The 17941-nt window shown below is 42.6% G+C and overlaps 1 protein-coding gene across 1 annotated transcript; it reads right to left on the bottom strand.

The window, feature by feature from the left end:
- Positions 1-8251: 8251 nt before the first annotated feature.
- Positions 8252-12893, bottom strand: LOC104597551 (uncharacterized). Its single transcript, XM_010259160.2, has 3 exons — positions 12320-12893; positions 11414-12146; positions 8252-9569 (listed from the first exon to the last, which is right to left on the bottom strand). The coding sequence occupies exons 1-3, from the start codon at positions 12658-12660 to the stop codon at positions 8472-8474; spliced, it is 2172 nt and encodes a 723-aa protein (XP_010257462.1). The 5' UTR covers positions 12661-12893; the 3' UTR covers positions 8252-8471.
- Between the last annotated feature and the right edge of the window lie 5048 nt (positions 12894-17941).

Below are 17941 nucleotides of genomic sequence, written 5' to 3'. Positions count from 1 at the left end.
CTAATTTTTCGTCCTCGAGGCGCGCACACGCCCACCACACACACCACACACGCACATGCTTCGGCTAAAAAAGAAAGCCGAACTGCCAACCAAGTTGACTTCGCCGATCCCCAAACGACTAAGTCCATCACGCACAGCTCGGCAGCGTATCGATGACCAAGCTACCCGACTCAGCTGACAACGACTGAGCCCAAATGTGGAGGAAGAACGTCCCTGCCTACCAAGGCCTGAGGGCGATCGAGGAACTCCGCCCAACCACCGTCTTAATGACTGAACAAGTTGGGAAACGACTAGCACTAGAAGGGCCCCGAAGGCTCCTAAGACCAGAAACTAAGCATCCCATGGCTGAGAGCTCGGGAACCGAAAGATCTCAGACAACCACACCTCGGTCGGCACAAGACTGGGGACGGCGAGGTATAGCCTGGCCGGCTATGCCTCGGCCAACTACACCTCGGTTGGCACAAGACTGGGGACGTTGAGGCATAGCCCGACTGGCTATGCCTCAGCCTAATACACCTCAGTCGGCACAAGACTGGGGACACCAAAGTATTGCCTGGCCGGCTATGCCTTGGCCAACTACACCTCGGTCGGCAGAAGACTGGGGATGCCGAGGCATAGCCCAGCCGGCAATGCCTCGGCAAATGATCGTAGAAGTACAAAAAGACCATGCAAGGCACAATCGGCCCTGACCCATGCAGTAGCCCGACCGGCCACACCCCAGCCAACAGAAGAAAATTGCACAAGATGCAGAAACATAGCCCAACCCAGCACACACAACAGCTCGACCAGACATGGTTCAGCTAAAAAAGAAAGGCACAAGTATAGCGACATATGGTCAGACAAAGAAACACTAATATTCAACTCAATCGTTCATTACATTGTTTAAGGCTCAGCATACCGAGCCCAAAAAAAATAATATAGAAGGCAGCCGCTCAATCCTCGGTGGCAGAGTCAGTAGCACCATCGACGACTTCAACCTCAGCATCAGCTCCCTCGACGGATCCTTGCGAAGAATTCGGGTCGAAAGCACTCCAACCCTATGACTCATCGGCCAACTCCGGATGGCGGCGAAGGATCCTTCGTCGGAAGAGATTGAACCCAGCCACAAAAGAAGCCTTGACGTACTCGTCCATTAGCAACGGCATCTCCTCTGACGCCTTATACTCACTGACAGCCTCCTCAGCGGTCTCCCACCTCAACCTGTCTTGCTCCGCCCTAAGTTCCGCGATCTCTCTTTTCAATCCCCAGACTAGGCTGGCCTGCTCGTCTAGTTGCACCTTCAGCTCGGCCACCTCCCTCTCCTGCGTGGCCGGTCGCTCCCCAGTAGCCTGAAGCTTGGCCAACTGAGCATTCTGTCGTAGGTACTCGTAGTGTTTCTGCTCGTACGATGTCCGGAGGTCTCGAAGACGATCAACCAGGGCAACCGACACACAAGCATTCTACAGATGAACATGATAAGTATATCGAAAAAGAGAGCGAAACACAAGGAATAACTGGAGGGGACTTACCTGGGCAACAGACCGTAGTAGTGCACACTCCAAGGCTCCGCTGCCGACCCTGACCGATTCTCGAGCTTTTGACACTGTCATGATTCCCCGCAGTAATTACTCGGGAACCCCAGATGTCTCCAGATTGTCATTCACACGAATCGACCACCTCGGCACGTGCATGCCCGAGCTGCTGCCTGTCTCAGTTACCAATGCACCTACGGGACGATGAAGCCCTTCAAGGTCAACCACGATGACATCATCCTCCTCGGCCTTCCGCTGCTGGACTCTCCTTTTCCGATGAGCCGCCCTATCTACGGATCGTGGCCGCTCTTCTGTCTCAGGATGAACTTCCGGTTATACACCGGTTCGCTCCTACCTTTGTTGAAGTGCCCGTAGAGGAAGCTCCGCCTCCATCCCGGAGGGACCAGCCTCAGCCTCCTCAACTTCAGTAGCCACAAAATCTCTCAACTCAGGCGCAGTTCGAGTCGTGAGAAGAGCTGGAACCGGAACTACTAGATGACCTAGAAGACAAAGAGGACTGACGAGATGAAAAGGACATACTGGGAAATTTACAGAGCTGAGGAGCGAAAGCCATCAAACTATCTGTCGAACTATTTGTCGAGCTATCTACCGAACTATCTGCCAAAAAACCAGCCGAACAGTGAAGTCCAAACACCTTTTTGCAAGCAATACTGAGGATAGGGCCCCCCGGTCTTCCCTTTTATAACCATTAGGGGCACAGACCAAGGAGAGATCGATGGTGCAGATGAAGCACCTCTAACAACGCCTCGGAAGACCAATTGACGCAACCAATACGTACGACGGGAAGCCTCGAAAACCAAAGTGGCACCCACGGCAAGCAGCGGTTACGCCCATTAATTAAGCCAGTTCGACTACAATACTGGTCCAACCTTCGACACAGAGACCCGCAGTACCGGTCCAGCGTTTAACATGGATCCTCAGCTACGCCACTCAAATCCTCGGCTAGGCCGCTTAAGGCTACAGAGCCGTGTAGTAGTCTGGTCAAGCACTCCCACTCCTCGACAACAGAATTGGAAGAGTGGCTCGGGAACCAAAATTTTGTTTCTTGTTTAAGTTATGCAGTCGACAATCGGAGAATTCCTTGGCAACGACCAACACGGCGCGGACAATACGCATGCCTGAGAGTTCCTCAGCTGGGCAACGAACCTAGAAGACCTCGTCCCTCGACTTTGGAACTGGGGGAGTAATGTCGGGGACATGGCTTAGTTGGCCCAGAGGCCCACGGCTACCTATTACAACTCGGCCACGTCGGCGTAGTCCGGCCAAGTTATGGCATTACCATAATCCCACCGACCACGTTAGCTACGTGCCTCACGGATAAGCTCGCCTAGCGAATAGGGATGGGAAGACAACTCCGCCGAGGAATAGGACTTTACTCCCCTGTAATCTCGACGGGGAACTCTATCCCTATTTCCCCGGAACCCTACTCCGACCAGGATACGGACCCTCCGACTATAAAAAGGTATTCCATACTCAAGGTAAGGCATCTCCCAACTTTTGACACCCATATTGCCACTTAGCTCGGACTAGCACCCTTATACCTCAGCCCGACCATCTACCACCTCCTAATGACTTGAGCGACGGAGTACTTACCCAGGGATAACTCCTTGGACCTCTGACTTCATCCTTGATCATAGGTCTTGAAGGGCATTATTGTCCTTAAATTTCGGCTCCGCCCTATTAGTAAGGACTATTTGGTTGCCCTTCTCAATTCGTGCACCACCTCGGATTGAGCAGTATGATACAGGTTTCTTCTATTAACAAATTTAAAAGGAAGAAAAAAAAGAACAATTTTAGTTTGAAAAGGGATAAGGTTTCGGTGGATGCATGAATGTCCCAGTCATGTACGAGCACCCTGATACTTTATGGGTTTCGGTGGCTCACCATCCATATGACCAACACTCCTAATCTCCAATTCAATGAAAATTATAAATGCCTCTCTTAATCGCAAATTCATTTCATTTCATCTGACTTGTAGTTAACTAGTACACCTTAACCAATTCTCAGTTTCTACAACTGAATTGTTGTAGGTGTACATGGTAGGCCCCGGATTGTGCCACGTGGCATTGGCAAAATGGAATCTTGACCGCCCATCTCTAATTGCCTCCAATTACTCCGTGGCAAGGTCAGTTACAAAATGGGGTGTTCATCTCAAGGTAAAGCCATATTATTCACTCTTGCTCTCTTGCATTCGGAATCTCAACAGACTTCTTCCGAGCTTTTAAGGAGTAAGCTTTGAGCCCTTATCTCAAACATGGTCCAACTCTTCTTTAGCACCTAACTAACTTGACCATTGGAGTATCCGCCCTTGGGCTAACTCCTGGGGCCTTTGGCGTGTTCTCTTCTCCTACTCACAGGTTGGATCCATCAGGCTCGGACATCAATGAATTTCCTTTGTTGCCCTCAACCCTATCTTGGGCAGCGATATGAATCGTCTCAGGAAACTTCCATTGAGGAAACATTTTCTAGCAAGAGAAGCGAGGAACTGGGGAGAAAAGAAAAGAGAAAAAACACGAAAAAAAAAAGAAGGGGCCAATTTCCTTCATGCTGGAAATCAATCATTGTTGTGGCTGATTTTGGTAATTTAATGCATGAATGTAGTTTAGATTAGGTTTAAGAGAAAATGACAAAAAAAAATAAAGAAAGAAAGAAAACTTAAAATGCCTATTGTGGTAATTTGAATCATTTTGTTATCTGATTTAACAGTTAGGGGGTCTTTGTCTAATGATCCAAGTTCAGGGGGTCTTTCCCACAAAAAAAAATGTATAGGGAAGTCTTTGTCACTAACCCATAATACAGAGGTCTAACTATATGGATATTTTGGATATTTTAGCGCCTATTAGAGGATTCTAACAAAGGAGAGTCTACTTCCCACTGTATCGTAGGCTTCGGCAGAAGTCATTGTAATTACCAGAGTTCAGGGAATATTTTAATGTTTTATCAATGTAACTTAGGCACTTCAGTGGAGGTTTCAGCAATTTACCCTTTAAAACTAGGGTTGCAACTTTAGCTGATTACAAAACATCGTAAACTGTTAACTCTGGCCAACCGGAATTACATCCTTATTTAAAACATATCAGAAGAGATATTCCCAATGAATGGCAGCAATGTGCTGTGGCCTGCGGGGTTGAGTGTGAGGTGTATTATGTGAAAGCAAATTCGAAATGAGGGGCAGCCGGAGCATTTTAAACCCGATAACAGCATTATCTTTAGCAGCCGCAGCAATTCTCAGTAATCCAGTATAACGCCGCGACAATATTTCAAAGTTTCTGGTGTAAGGTTGCTAAATTGGCGGAATTGATTTGCAGTCAAAAAGAATCAACCCACTGTGAATTTAACTGGCAGGGCGAATGCTGATCCGGGATGAACCAATCACAGAAAACAGAGTTTGATTGTCTCCAAGAATTTCTCTGGTGGTGGAAATGGCATTGGGTTGGCATGAACAAGGATAATGTCTTGCCTCGACAAAGGCAACTCTGTTGAGGTGGCAACATCTTCTAACAGACGCGAGGTCGATGGCGGTAGCATCAGGAAAAATCTATGTTGCATTGATAAGTAGAAATTGTTGCTGTTTGGATCTTTAACGAGGAGATAACCGAAAATACTGTAGATCCCAGAACCGTAATCACAAAAAAAAGAAAAAGAAAAAGAAAAAAATAAAGAAAAAGAGGGTGTCAAAGGCCACAGAGTTTCTTTTGTTTTCTGTAATGTTTTAAAAATCGATCTAGAACGGAATCATTCTGGCATCGGTTTCTATGTTGACAGTTTGACTGTTTGGTTCAAATGTATGGTCCGTTCTCACAAAAAATTAAAAATATAATTAAAATAAAATGGTCAAAACCTGTTAAATGGATTGACGGTTCAACCACTTGAGTCAACAGGTCATTGACGGATTCAAGGGTTTTTTGCCAAGGAATGGATTTGAAGTAAAACAAAACTGGTTTCTTAAGCAGTTCCCAGGCTGAATGGTCCGATCATCCTGATCAACAGCAGTTCAAAAACCATGGTTTTCTGACAGTGCCTTCCAAGTAGAGGCACTTGGAAATCTCTGCAACAAGGGGATGATTAAAAAACCTAATGTTCCAATGACCCATAATCATAGAAAGATGTTCAGAAACCCTAAGGCTCAGTTTGAAAAGAGTATAAATGCAAATATATAAAAAAATCATGCAAAATATAACATTTTATACTCTACATATTTGTATTTATACTCTTTTCAAAAGGAGCCTAAAGTTCTTCTCTTGTGTGGAACCGTAGAGCCTCTGATGCATAAGTCAAACAAGGACATAAAAAAGAAGAAAGGCCCGGTGTAGAGTATGAGCCTGCATGTATTCATGAAGATGGGATCTGCTCCTCACATTTGGGTGCCTCACATGCATATCCCTCATGTATTGAGAATATCTCTCATAAATAACAACTTAAAAATATGGGAGATGTTCTCAATACATGATAGGATGTACATGTGAAACGCCCTCTATGAGGAGCAGATCCGGTCTCGTATTCATGTGTTGTGTCGTGCATCAGGCGACTTTATATAGAAGAAGAGCCATGGCAATGGTAAAGGAGTAATGGTCTTCTTGGTCGGCCCAAGTCTCCTTATCACCCAAGTCGAGATCTGCTGATCACAATATATTGCTGCTCACATTCAGCTAGTGGAAGTCAGGAATCAGTGATATAAAAGCGGCTGGCTGGATGAATGCGGCTTAATAAGTGATCCGAACTCATCCCAGACGGTCTATTTAGTTGATCGCCTGTTTCTGCCTAATATGCACGTAAATATCTGTCTCCACGTTACTCACCAGCTACGTTGGTAAGATTCCCACATTGCCACCAGTTCATGCCACACAGCATCTTCCAACCGGCCGTTAATGTCTCAGCTCGTAGGCTCGTAGCTTAGCTGCATATGTAGAATTCTGGTCTCAAATCAGCCTCGTACAAAATTGCTCCCACAACGTTTTAAAGCACATACAAATCATGTATTGAAAATATTTCTCGATGACTATATCAGAAATGATGATATCATTATTGGAAAATGTTCACTATACGGCAAGAATATGCTGTAAAACGTTGTAAGGGGCTGATTTGAACTACTCAAAAGTCTCAAATCATGTCAAATTACACAAAAAAAAAAAACGAGTTTGGAGTTTGGACTCTGCCTGCTTTTATTTTATGCCAACTCCTGGTCATTGGTTAGTGGTTACCCATACAAAACATCCGGAGTCGTCGAACACAGACTTCGCTGTCCTGCCATACTCGTACTCCAGATATCCAAAACGTGGCAATTTAATTGGCCAGCCCAGAGCTTCTCTAGTGTCATTTTATACAAATTGCACGGTTTTTACTTTTTTTTTTTTTTGTTCTTTGTAAACTCAATGGGTCCAGTCTCCAGAACGAGTGCGGAGATTGAGGGCTACTAACTTCGCACAGCCCAAAGCCAAAAGTGAGGAAGGACATTTGATTTCAGATAAGGTTTAACTACCTAATAGACTTTGCCGTAAAGATTTACTTCGTTGTGAAGGATAAGGAAAAGATAAGAAAGGAAGGGAAATTTGTACGAACTTCATATAGGTTATTGGGTGAATTTCTTAACTTATTCTTATGGTTTAGTTAATTGACTAATTATATCTTTACTGTCTGAAAATTGATTAATATTATTCTTTATTGTTTTTGACAATTGACTAACTCTATTATTTCCATTAATCTCTCAAAATACTGTAAAATGCCTAAACTACCCTTTTATGGTCCAAAATATTCGATTTTGCAATGGCGTCCAGAGCCTTACAGCTTGAAAAATGCAGAGCTCAAAGATAACCCTACAACAAGACCATGAAAACATGGCAGAATCTCTCAAGTCTTTTTCCGATCTCGGGCCCCTAATAATCAAACATAGGTGGTCCTTTGCCAACTGGTCAACAACGAAATCAAGAGTTGTCGTTGCAACTTGGATGGTCAGTTTCAATTGGAAAGGGGAGATGGAACATAGGAGAATAGAGAGAGGAGGAAAGAAGAGGGGAGAATGGTCGGGTGATCTCGCCATAGGGTGGAGCTACAGAGCAATGCCGCCGCCGTTGTCAAGAGAGAGAGAGAAAGACAGATTAGAGTTCAGAGGGGGTTGTTGCCGCTGTGGCCCAAAGGAAGAAGAAAGAGAAAAAGAGAGACCAGAGTTCAGAGGGGTTGCCGCCACTGTTGCCTAGAGGGAGAGAAAGAGAGAGATCGGAGTTCAGAGGGGGTTGCTGCCGTCGTCACCTAGAGGAAGAAGAGAGAGGAGAGATTGGAGTTCAAAGAGAGTTGCTACTGCCGTCACCCAGAAGAAGAAGAGAGAGAAAAAGAAAGATCGAAGTTCAAAGGGGATTGCCACTCCCATCGCCCCTGCTCAGTTCGCTCAGTTGTCGTTGTCACTACCGATGCCCTTATTGGTACACTCGGCTTTTTAACAGAGTACCCCCACTGTTGAAGAAGAAAGAGGACGAAGACGAAAAGTTCACTATGAAGATAGCGTTTGTGAATTTTCAAAAACAAATACTAATGATACATTTAATAAATTAACTAAACCATAAGGATAATTTAAAAATTTACCCTATATTCCTTGCTTTCTCCACCTTTTTCATTCATTCCAAACACCACATCCTAAACGATCGGATGGCAGGATAATCCGCCCTTTGTGGGGAGCAACTGTGATCTCTTAATTTTGATTCCAATCCAACGCCAACTCAGTTAAATTATTACTTTTTGAACCACCTGAACTTAATCACAAATTATTACCAAAAATAAAAACATATAAACTGTAATCACAAATGATCACAGGCAAAACAATGAAGAAAACCAGTAATATCAAATGGATGAAAAAGAACAGAAGAAAAGAGGTAAAAGTTAACGAAAAAGATAACATCGTTACAAAATTAATTAACCTTAGCGCTACATAATTTACAGAACCTGCCATCACCTCCTCTTTCGTTTCGTCGCCTGCCTAGATGTCATCGCCTCCGTTTCTACCGTTTCTCTCACCCGCTTTGATGGTACGGGAGGGGGTAGAGATGTCTGTCTCATTGCTTTTTTAGGCGGACGCCCGACACTTCTTTTCGCCGGATTCCTCTGTTCTCTAGCATGTTTGCCGCCAGACCTTTGTTGGGGAGACTGATCTTTCCGTCCATCACTCTTTCCGCTATTTTTCTTTTGTTCAACTCCTCCTGCAACTCCTTTGTTATTGTTCGAACCATTTACAGAACTCTTCAACGTCTCTAACAGTGTTCCGTTAGACGAAGAGTTCCGTTTCATCCTGTTCAAAAAATTCGCCGCACTACGCTTCTTGGCAACAGCGGTTGTGTTATTGTTTTTTTTCTCCACCTTGGGTTCTGGACTGTCTTCAGGAGCAACACCACCTTTGCCCGACGGAGGGCTCGAGCTACGTTCTGGGCTTTGGCTAGAATTCGCATTTAAAATTTTGCTGGTAGTAGTGGTTGCCCGGCTCTTATTGCCTGCTCTTAAGCTTCTAGTACCGGACGTTGTCAATCTATCTCTCATCCGCTTTTTTTCGTCGGCCACATTATCGGCTTGCTTCGCATCGATAAGGGGCTTCTCATCAATCACTGCCGTTGCCGTTGCTCCTATTGTTGACGGCTTTAGATCACCTTTCCTATCGATAGCTGCCGTGGACGCCTTAGCTGATATGGAGCTGCGTTTTCGGCAAGCAATGATGGGACCAATTGATTTAGGTTTTGCAAACAACGAATCCGTCGGTTCTGAACTCAATTTAGTTGGAAGAGGAACGGGTGGTAGCTGGGGTGGTTCATCAGCTGATGTATCTGGTTTTTTAGTATTTCTGTTCGCCATCTCTTTAGTGACAAGCTCTCTTAATGCAATGGCAGCGACAGATTCTGGGGAATACTTGGCGAAGAAGACGATGGCATTATTGAAGAGAAGCAACAAATCGCGGAAGAACTTGCTGCTGCAACTGTTATACCGCCCTTCGTCCAGCCGCGATTGCACTAGTTCGAGGTCTACGTGTTGCCGCACTAAACTCGTATACTTAGTCGTATCCTGCAAAGTCATAAAGCAGTTTATCAGTAATCACAAAGTGGTTTTCGAGCGGCATTCCGGGGGAACGGGATCAGCTCCTCACACTTGGGCGCCTCACGTGCACATCTACCGTGCATTGGAAACATCTCCCGAGAATAATAACTTATAAGTGCGGGAGATATTCTTAATGCATGATAGGATGTCTATGTGAGGCGCCAATATGTAAGTAGCAGATGCGGTCTCCATTCAGGAGTACCTACTACAAATAAAATCAAACTTGCAAATGTCTTCGATCGAGAGGAAAGAAAAGGCGCATCATATTGATGCAAAGTTTTACACGTAAGCAAGGATGTCATGGGACTCACTGTTTCTCTCCTTCTCGTTTTTATTCAACACAAGTAATCAAGAACGGGCGCTACGCCGCTACGTTACATTTTGTCCTGTTGTGGTTTAAGAGCTCCGTGACACTACTGAGACTTTCATAGACGCAAAAGACGGTCTGACAAATTACAAGTTGCTGGAAAGAGAAATGGGTCCCACCAATTTATGAATGGTTCCGCACCCAAAAACTCAATGGCCCGTTTTATCGGCCATACGGCGTTCTTGGAACTGGCAAGAAGAAATGCGACACGTCGCATACGAGGCGTTAGATTGTGATGTAGAGATCCTTCTCCGGTTGCTGTTCCACAGTATCATAGGATCTCTCTAAAGAGGGAGGTCTATCATGTATGATCTATGAGTGAACAAACGAGTATCTATCATTTTAACTTTTAAGCATGTAAAGAACGCTGGCCGTGACTGGGCTTCATATTACCATAGAGAACGGTACACTGTAACCACCGCGATCTCACGGTGGTCCTACGGGCAAGGTAAACTGAAGAGAGCGGGACCCGCCATTAGATAAGATCTGTCATGTGACAAACCGACACCCCGAGGGACCAGCAGACCGCGGCCAACCGTTGAGCAGCTGTTCTCCTAGACTACACAACTGTACAAAAGAATGTCATTGATCAGAGATCAGACGTCCATTAACCATATATACAATCCAATGCAATCAGGATTGCGGGAACCACACCTAACATCAGGACCCACACGCGCCACGTTTGAGACAGAGATGGGATAAACATACACCTTACACGTTAGAGACTACTCCAACCTCATCGTGGAATAGAGAGAACGTGAAACGGAAACCATACATGCAATAATATGAACAGAGATATGCATATATTCCTAAAATCAAAAAACAAATCAAAAGTTATGAAAGATATCATGGCGTTCCTTTACTTTCCACCGTTGATTGTATATTCCGAGGGCCATCCAACGGCATACTTAAAGAGGGAATTGTTTGGAAAACCTCGGGGAAAGTCCGTGGCCAACCTCGTGATAATTGATAGAATTGTAAGAAATACCTTGACCAGCAAAAATCTCAAGAGAAGATCCAACGGCTTATACAGATTACGATCACCATTGTGAGTGGAGGGCGAGAAAGGGAGAGCAGATCCAACGGCTTATACAGAGAGCGATTACCACTGTGAGTGGAGGGCGAGAAAGGGACGCTGGAATAGCGACGGGCGACGAAGACACGACGGAAAATTTGTTGGGTACCTCCATGGAGCGTTCCCAACCGTCTATCAATCAATCATCAAATTTGTGATGGTAGGTGGAAGTGTTATAACACATTTGATCGAAGATCTAGAGGACCCCACTAGAGCAACGTTGCTTGATGGATGTGAGGATACGACTATGAAATTGCTACCTATTGGAACCTTTTCCACCTTAAGATCAAGATTTATGTATTTCGACAAATTCAAACAAAACAAAATAATAAAAGAACAAAAATATTTTGTAATTTGTTGTGCAAATACCTGGCTGTCGAGCCGGCGCTCGAATACGGAGCCATATTTGTGCGACCGGATAATCTCGAGGAAAGACATCAACGGTTCAGATTTAACAGAAATCCGTTTGATGGCGGGAGAAACCTCTTCGGTCTCCGGCTCGTCCCCACTACTACTGCCTGAAATCGCCTTCCGGCGATTCTTCTTCGACAAACTCGCCGAACTCTGCACGTCACTGTTCTCTTTCGTCTCCTCATCCCCGCCACCTTTTGACTCGGCCATCGATTCCCATAACTCGGGCGAGTCACCCGCTTCCCTGGCCTTAACTGATCCCAACGACTTCCCCACTGGCGGGGCAGCAGATTCTTTCGGCACTGTATCCGAACTACCGTTGCAAGACCCCTCACCGGTAGGCTTTAAGTCACCAGAAACTGGATCCGGTCTTCCGGTAATGGTTTCCACCGGTTCCCGTTTCTTCTCCGACTCTTCAACGCCGTTATCGCGAGTGCCACCCTTCGGATCCGTCGAATTGGATTCGTTGAACGACTGGTTTTCACGGTCGGATTCTTCGCCGGTAACAGGTTCGCCGTCGACGTTTTCCGGCGAGGATTTTTCCGGCTCATCATCTCTCTCCTTTTGTTCCTCTTTAGCTCTGAATTTCTCCGAGTCCTTTTCCAGATCTGGTTTCTCTACACTATTCTCTTTCTCTCTCAAGCTCCATTCGCGCTCTTCTTTCAATCTTTTCACTTTCAATTGCAGAGACCTGTAAAATGAAACGGCAAAGAAAAATCTCAGATCATAATGAAAACTAAAGATCCCTTCCCTCGACGCACAACCAAAATGAGAAAATAGGAAACAACCGATATTTTTAATTCAGATCTTTGAAAATCTAACGTATACAAAAATGGCACCAAAAGATGATGAGAAGAAATTTACACGATCGAAACATCGTATCGTTCAACCTCACGTCTAAGCTCAGCGACTCTAAGTTTTCTCAACTCTTCGAGCCACGGCATGACATCTTTCTTATCGTTCGTTTCAGATTCGTCTTCTTTTTCGTTGGTTTTGTCGTCTTTCGACGTGAATCGACGTTTAAGGTCGTGATATTTCTGTTTACAGTTCTGAGCGGTTAGTAGATGAAGGGTAGAGCTTCGGTTTTGTATTTCTATGGCGACGGAGTCCCATCTATTGGTCCCGTGCCGGTTAACGGCGCATGCTAGCAATAGCTCCTCCCAAGTACCCCATGTTTCCGTCTCTGTAACCCCGTTATTCGCCATGGTTTCTCATCTCTTCTTTCAACCACTCTGCAAATTTGCCATCTTTTTCTCCCTTTTTTTTCAAAACTAGGGTTTTTCTTTTTTGTTTTCGTCTTCTTTCTTCCCTTTTATTTCTCTTGGATTTTGGCTGTGTTTCCCTTTTCTTTTTTCACACAGCAGAAGCACATATACACATACGCATTCTCTCCTCTCTCTCTCTCTGAGATGGGCTTCAGGGCTTGTAATATAAGGGTTGGATGGATCTCGACTCTGCAGCACCTACTCATTCTTGGATTTCTCCAACTAGTGCGCTATTACTCAATTACCCCTGGACGAATCTGTGAAACTACAGCTTCTACCTGAAATTTTAAATATTCCATCAAGCGCCTGCGGGTAGTTTGACGAAATTACCCTAAATAGATTTTGCCGTTCTACCTTTTTTATTAGGTGCGCTTCAGTTGGGACTTGGGAACGCGGAAACCTAATCTTCGTCCATGAGTTGCCGAAACGACTCGTTCTGAGTCATGCATAATTCAAAGGCGCAGTTCTCGTGAATTTCCCCTTTTTTGTTAATTTTGATAGGGCGGAGGGAGAGGGACCTCAATTTCTCATTCGTTGGTTCTTAAAAAGAGACGATCCGTATTCTCTCAGTGGAACATCATAACACGTGTCTCACATCAGATGATCAACACCCATTTTGTGGGTCCGCAGCAACCGTGTAGGAGAACATATTAAATTAAGCGTTTTTGTTGCGGATTGCGCCAGCACGGCAGCACTTACGGAAAAGATGATATCGTGTGTCTGCATCAGCATCGGATAATGTAACGCCCATGATCAACTCTGATCGCTCATAATCCTTTACACTAATAACATGCATAGCGATACTACTTATAATCATAAGAAGCCCGAAGCTTGTGTCAATATGTTTATACTTGTTTTTTTATATAAATTGTTATGTTTTTTTTAATAATTTTTTAAAATTTTCAGAAATTAAATCGAATACCAATTCAAATTAAATGATTAGATCGGATCTATAATATAAAGATTCAAATATATCTTAATTCAAATCCGATTAAATCATTTACATCCTAAAAGCTTAAATATGTAAAAGGCCCAAATTTGGATCGGATTATGTCAAATCCCAGACCCTATATACGGATCTAAATTGGATTCGGATTTACTCAAGGAATCGGGCGTGGAATCAAAATTGGTCTAGAGACTGAGACCACATATGAGAATGAGAAATACAGCTAATCCGAGCCCTATAACTTGTCACTTGTTTTACATACAGAAGATCTAGACCCACCCACTTTTGAAACAGTCCCATCACGAAGATTTATGGGCAGTGGGTGCGGGTCCGAAAAGATATGAGGGCCCAAAATTGCAAGTAGGGCTCCAACTCTGCAACATGTCCAGACAAAGAATGGTCCTTCCCTTTTGATGAATTGTTGGGAAATGGACCATGATATCTTCCATGAAGCAAACCAGATTGCTGCGCACAAGTTCGCACTACACCTCGTGTTCTTTGACCATTGAGTACAAGATATTTTTCCTTTATTTTCTTCTATTTTTATTTGGGCCTACGTGATGGATATAGCCCGCAAACCCATAATCCTACAGAGGCGGGTGAATGTGGAATTTGATCTCAAATCTCTGCAAAAGACGAGCAACCTAACAGTGACCAGACTTTATACCCGTTTGAGAGGACATTCATGCAAGTTGGACCCCCCATATAAAAAGCCTAGAAACTAGGAGTGCAAATGGGATATCTGATTTGAAGAATTTACAATACACTGGGTGGGGGGAGTTGATTCAAATTTTAACAATTTCTCATCCCTATTCCGCCCAAATTGCACTCCTATTAGAAATTAAGTTTTGTTTGGTGAAATGTCGTTTAACTTAGCTGATAAGTTGACCTTTGAATTAAGCTAATTTTAGTAGTTTTTTCAATGCAACTCAATGAACATAGCTCAATCAAAGCTGAATTGCTTTCAAACGGACTCCTTACCAACTGAGTTAGCACCATGTTGAATAAATGATGTTTTGGGGTCATTCAAATTCAAATGTTCACTTCTCACTTATCCAAACCAGCTTTGTTCCATGTCCCAGAATATTTGGTTTTGCAAAATTGGACATATAATCCGTCCACATTGCAGAAATAAGACATTCCATGTAAAGCGTAACCCACCAATAAATAAAGCAAAAAATTGAAAAAAATAATGGAAAAGTACGAACAGGCTTAATGCAGATTTTTTATTCTCATTGCAAAGTTATAAACATTTAGAAGGTTCAAAAACCAATTTATGCACCCATACCCGTCCGTGAATTAACATCAATTCTAAATTGACACCTACCCCAAATGTATTTTGAACTTACAAATCCTGACCCTGGGGTTATTGGTCATTAAAAAGGAAATTCTTTTGTATTTACCACAAAGATAGGCACTAACAAGTGGAATTATCAACGACAAAAGGCAATAAAAGAATCTTTTCATCCATCTACTCTAAACTATCAAATTTGGATTATGACATTAATTTGGTTCTAGACAATGTCCATTGTGTTATTAGAGAGGGTCAAAAGAGGTTCATAGATATGTAAAAGGAAGTAGAGGAATTTAGGCCCCGTTTGGTTTGTGGAAATGGGGTCTGAGGTCTGAATCGGAATAGGCTAACTTTTGTGGGGCCTACATTCCTGAAAAACCGGAAAAGTGTTTAATTGTCTATGAAAAACAAGCCCTAAGCAAACTTAAGAGTAATTAAATATCTGGCTTTATTATAATTGATGAGATGATCTTGCGTAAAATATAGCCCATATGTTTATGTTTTAAACGTGGGATATGTTTGGCACATATTTGAACCTTGTGAAATCTCAGCCATGTCATCTCTTGGCCATCATTGTGTTGGACGTTTTCCAGGGTGGGGAAGTAAAAAGTCTCTCACCACTAGCCTCACTCCTCTTCTCTTTTCTACATGTCAAAATTAGAAATATAAATTTTCGTATGTTGAAAAGAAAAACATTAAATTTAAGCATTTTAGGTCATGTTTGATTTATTGTTTTCGGCCTCATTCTCTTAATTTTTACTCATTTTAAGTATGAATGGGCAGGAATGAATAACATTAGAGTGTTTGGTTACAAAATTCTTGCCAAAGACCACATTCTTTTTAGAATGAAAAATCAGCACATAGCACAAAAATTGACTAGCCTATAGCATGAAAAATAATCATGTCCTATCTTGCTAGTTTCATTCTATAAGGAAACTCTACCTATAAAATTGTTGTCATATATGTTTACTTTTGCAAAAGCACTTTTATGGAAGAATTTTTACGAAAGCACTTTTACAAAAACTTTCATAAAAGCATTTTTATGAAAGTACTTTTATTAAAACACTTTTATGAAAGTACTTTTATAAAAGCACTTTTACATAAGTACTTTTATAAAAGCATTTTACGAATGTACTTTTATAAAAGCACTTTTGCGAAAGTACTTTTATAAAGCATCTATGCCAATTGGTAAATATATATCAACTGTTTGGTTGGGTAGAATCGGAATCTCAATGGTATTCGCTCAATAGAGGAAATGATTATTTCCTACCCTCCCTTGGGAATGAAATCTCATTCCTACTGACTCCCATTTACATTCCCATTCATGTCTGAACCAAACAAACTATAGGAATGGACTATTATGAGACTGTGAACCAAATGTACCCTTAATGAGGGGAGGGGATGTAACAAACATTGAATATGAGAGAGAGAGAGAGTGAGAGATTTGAGAATAATTTTCTTAAGAAATGGTAGATTTTAATATAGAAAATTAAGGGTCTGTTTGTTTTACAATCGGAATCGGAATCGGAATCGGAATCGGAATCAGAATCAGAATCAGAATGGTTTATTCCCATATTCTGTTTGGTTCATACAAAAATGGAAATGGAAATTGGATTCAACGGGAATGAGATTTTATTCCCAAGGGAGGGGCAGGGAAAGGCTATTCCCTCAAATGGGGGAATTCCGTTCCACCAAGAATAGAAATGGAGTTCCAATTTTGTCTAATCAAACAGTTGGAATCAGAATAACTCATTGCGGTTCCAATTCTAGGCCCTTATTCATGCAAACCAAACAAGGCCTAGGAGTTCTTTTTTTTTTAAGATACATATTTGTACCTTGAGACTTTATGCTAAGAGATTAAGGCCATGTTTGGTACAATTCTCATTCTTTCTCGTTCTTACCCAATATGAAATTCTAAAATGGAAAAAAATGGGTAAAAATAGGAAAAATGAGAAAATATTGCTATGAACCAAACATTTTTTTCCTAAATTCTTTTGAGACTAACAAATGTCCTATGTTGCTCATTTTCATTCTTAAAAAAAATATTGTGCCGGTATTCACAAAATCGCCTTTTCTTTTATTTTATTTATTTTTATTCTATTTTCACGTGGCATATTTTCACTTGTTGTAAATTTCAAGTTTTGTTATAGCTCCACAAAATACCAACTAGATTTCCTGCCCACTACTCTGCACACCCTCTACTTCATCGTGAATTTCAGCCACACATCGCCATCTTTAATTGGTGATGTTTCCACAAAATATTGAAAAAGGTCATCACGCAATGCAAGACCCCATAAGGAGAAAATGTGATTTTCTGTTTCTAAAGGCCTTTTTTTTTAATGATTTTCAAAACCAGGAGTATTATTTAACGGCATCTGAAACTGAGAATGAGCTGTTTGAATCATGGTTTTTAAAAATGAACCGGTGACCAAACCGGTCAGGGGTCCAGTTACCGGTTTGAACCGTCCGACCGTTTGACCTAAACAGCCGGCCCATTCTGACAAAAAAAATTAAAAAATTAAAAAATTAAAAAATTAAAAAATTGGAAAACGGTCAAAACCGTTTGAACGGTTAACCAATCGGTTCAGTGGTTTGCTGACCAAAATCAACGGTTTTGGAAGAAAAAGCAATTTTGGGGAAAAATGGAACCAATTAGGTGACCGGTTCCCGGTTTTTTGGGTTTGACGGTCCGGTCCGGTTTAGTTTTGAAAACCATGGTTTGAATTTTTGAACCTTGCAACAAAAGCAAGAATCGGAATTGATTCTCACATAGAGCACCTCACTCTTACCTCATAGCACATATCCATCATGTATTGGGAACATCTCTTCATGAAAATAATAGACAAGTACCCATGTGCAGCCGGAATGTCTTGTGAGGTTGGTATGAGAAGCAATTTGTGAGGAGCAGATCTGGACTCCAAAAGCAAAATTTCTAAAAAGGCGAACATGGGCCTGTCCGAGCATTGGGCGCAAGGGACCAA

Source organism: Nelumbo nucifera, chromosome 7 (assembly GCF_055504915.1).
Source record: "Nelumbo nucifera cultivar China Antique chromosome 7, China Antique-T2T, whole genome shotgun sequence".
NCBI classification, from domain to species: domain Eukaryota; kingdom Viridiplantae; phylum Streptophyta; class Magnoliopsida; order Proteales; family Nelumbonaceae; genus Nelumbo; species Nelumbo nucifera.
The sequence above is the reverse complement of the archived record's forward strand: the minus strand, read 5'-3'. Positions and strand labels throughout refer to the sequence as shown.

What these genes read in the sequence shown, in the direction of transcription:
- LOC104597551 (XM_010259160.2), bottom strand. Translation starts at nt 12,660, where the DNA reads ATGGCGAATAACGGGGTTACAGAGACGGAAACATGGGGTACTTGGGAG. An exon ending in CGATACGATGTTTCGATCGT is followed by an intron (nt 12,147 to 12,319) that starts GTAAATTTCTTC and finishes TTCATTTTACAG; the next exon opens with GTCTCTGCAATTGAAAGTGA. An exon ending in AGCGCCGGCTCGACAGCCAG is followed by an intron (nt 9,570 to 11,413) that starts GTATTTGCACAA and finishes ATGACTTTGCAG; the next exon opens with GATACGACTAAGTATACGAG.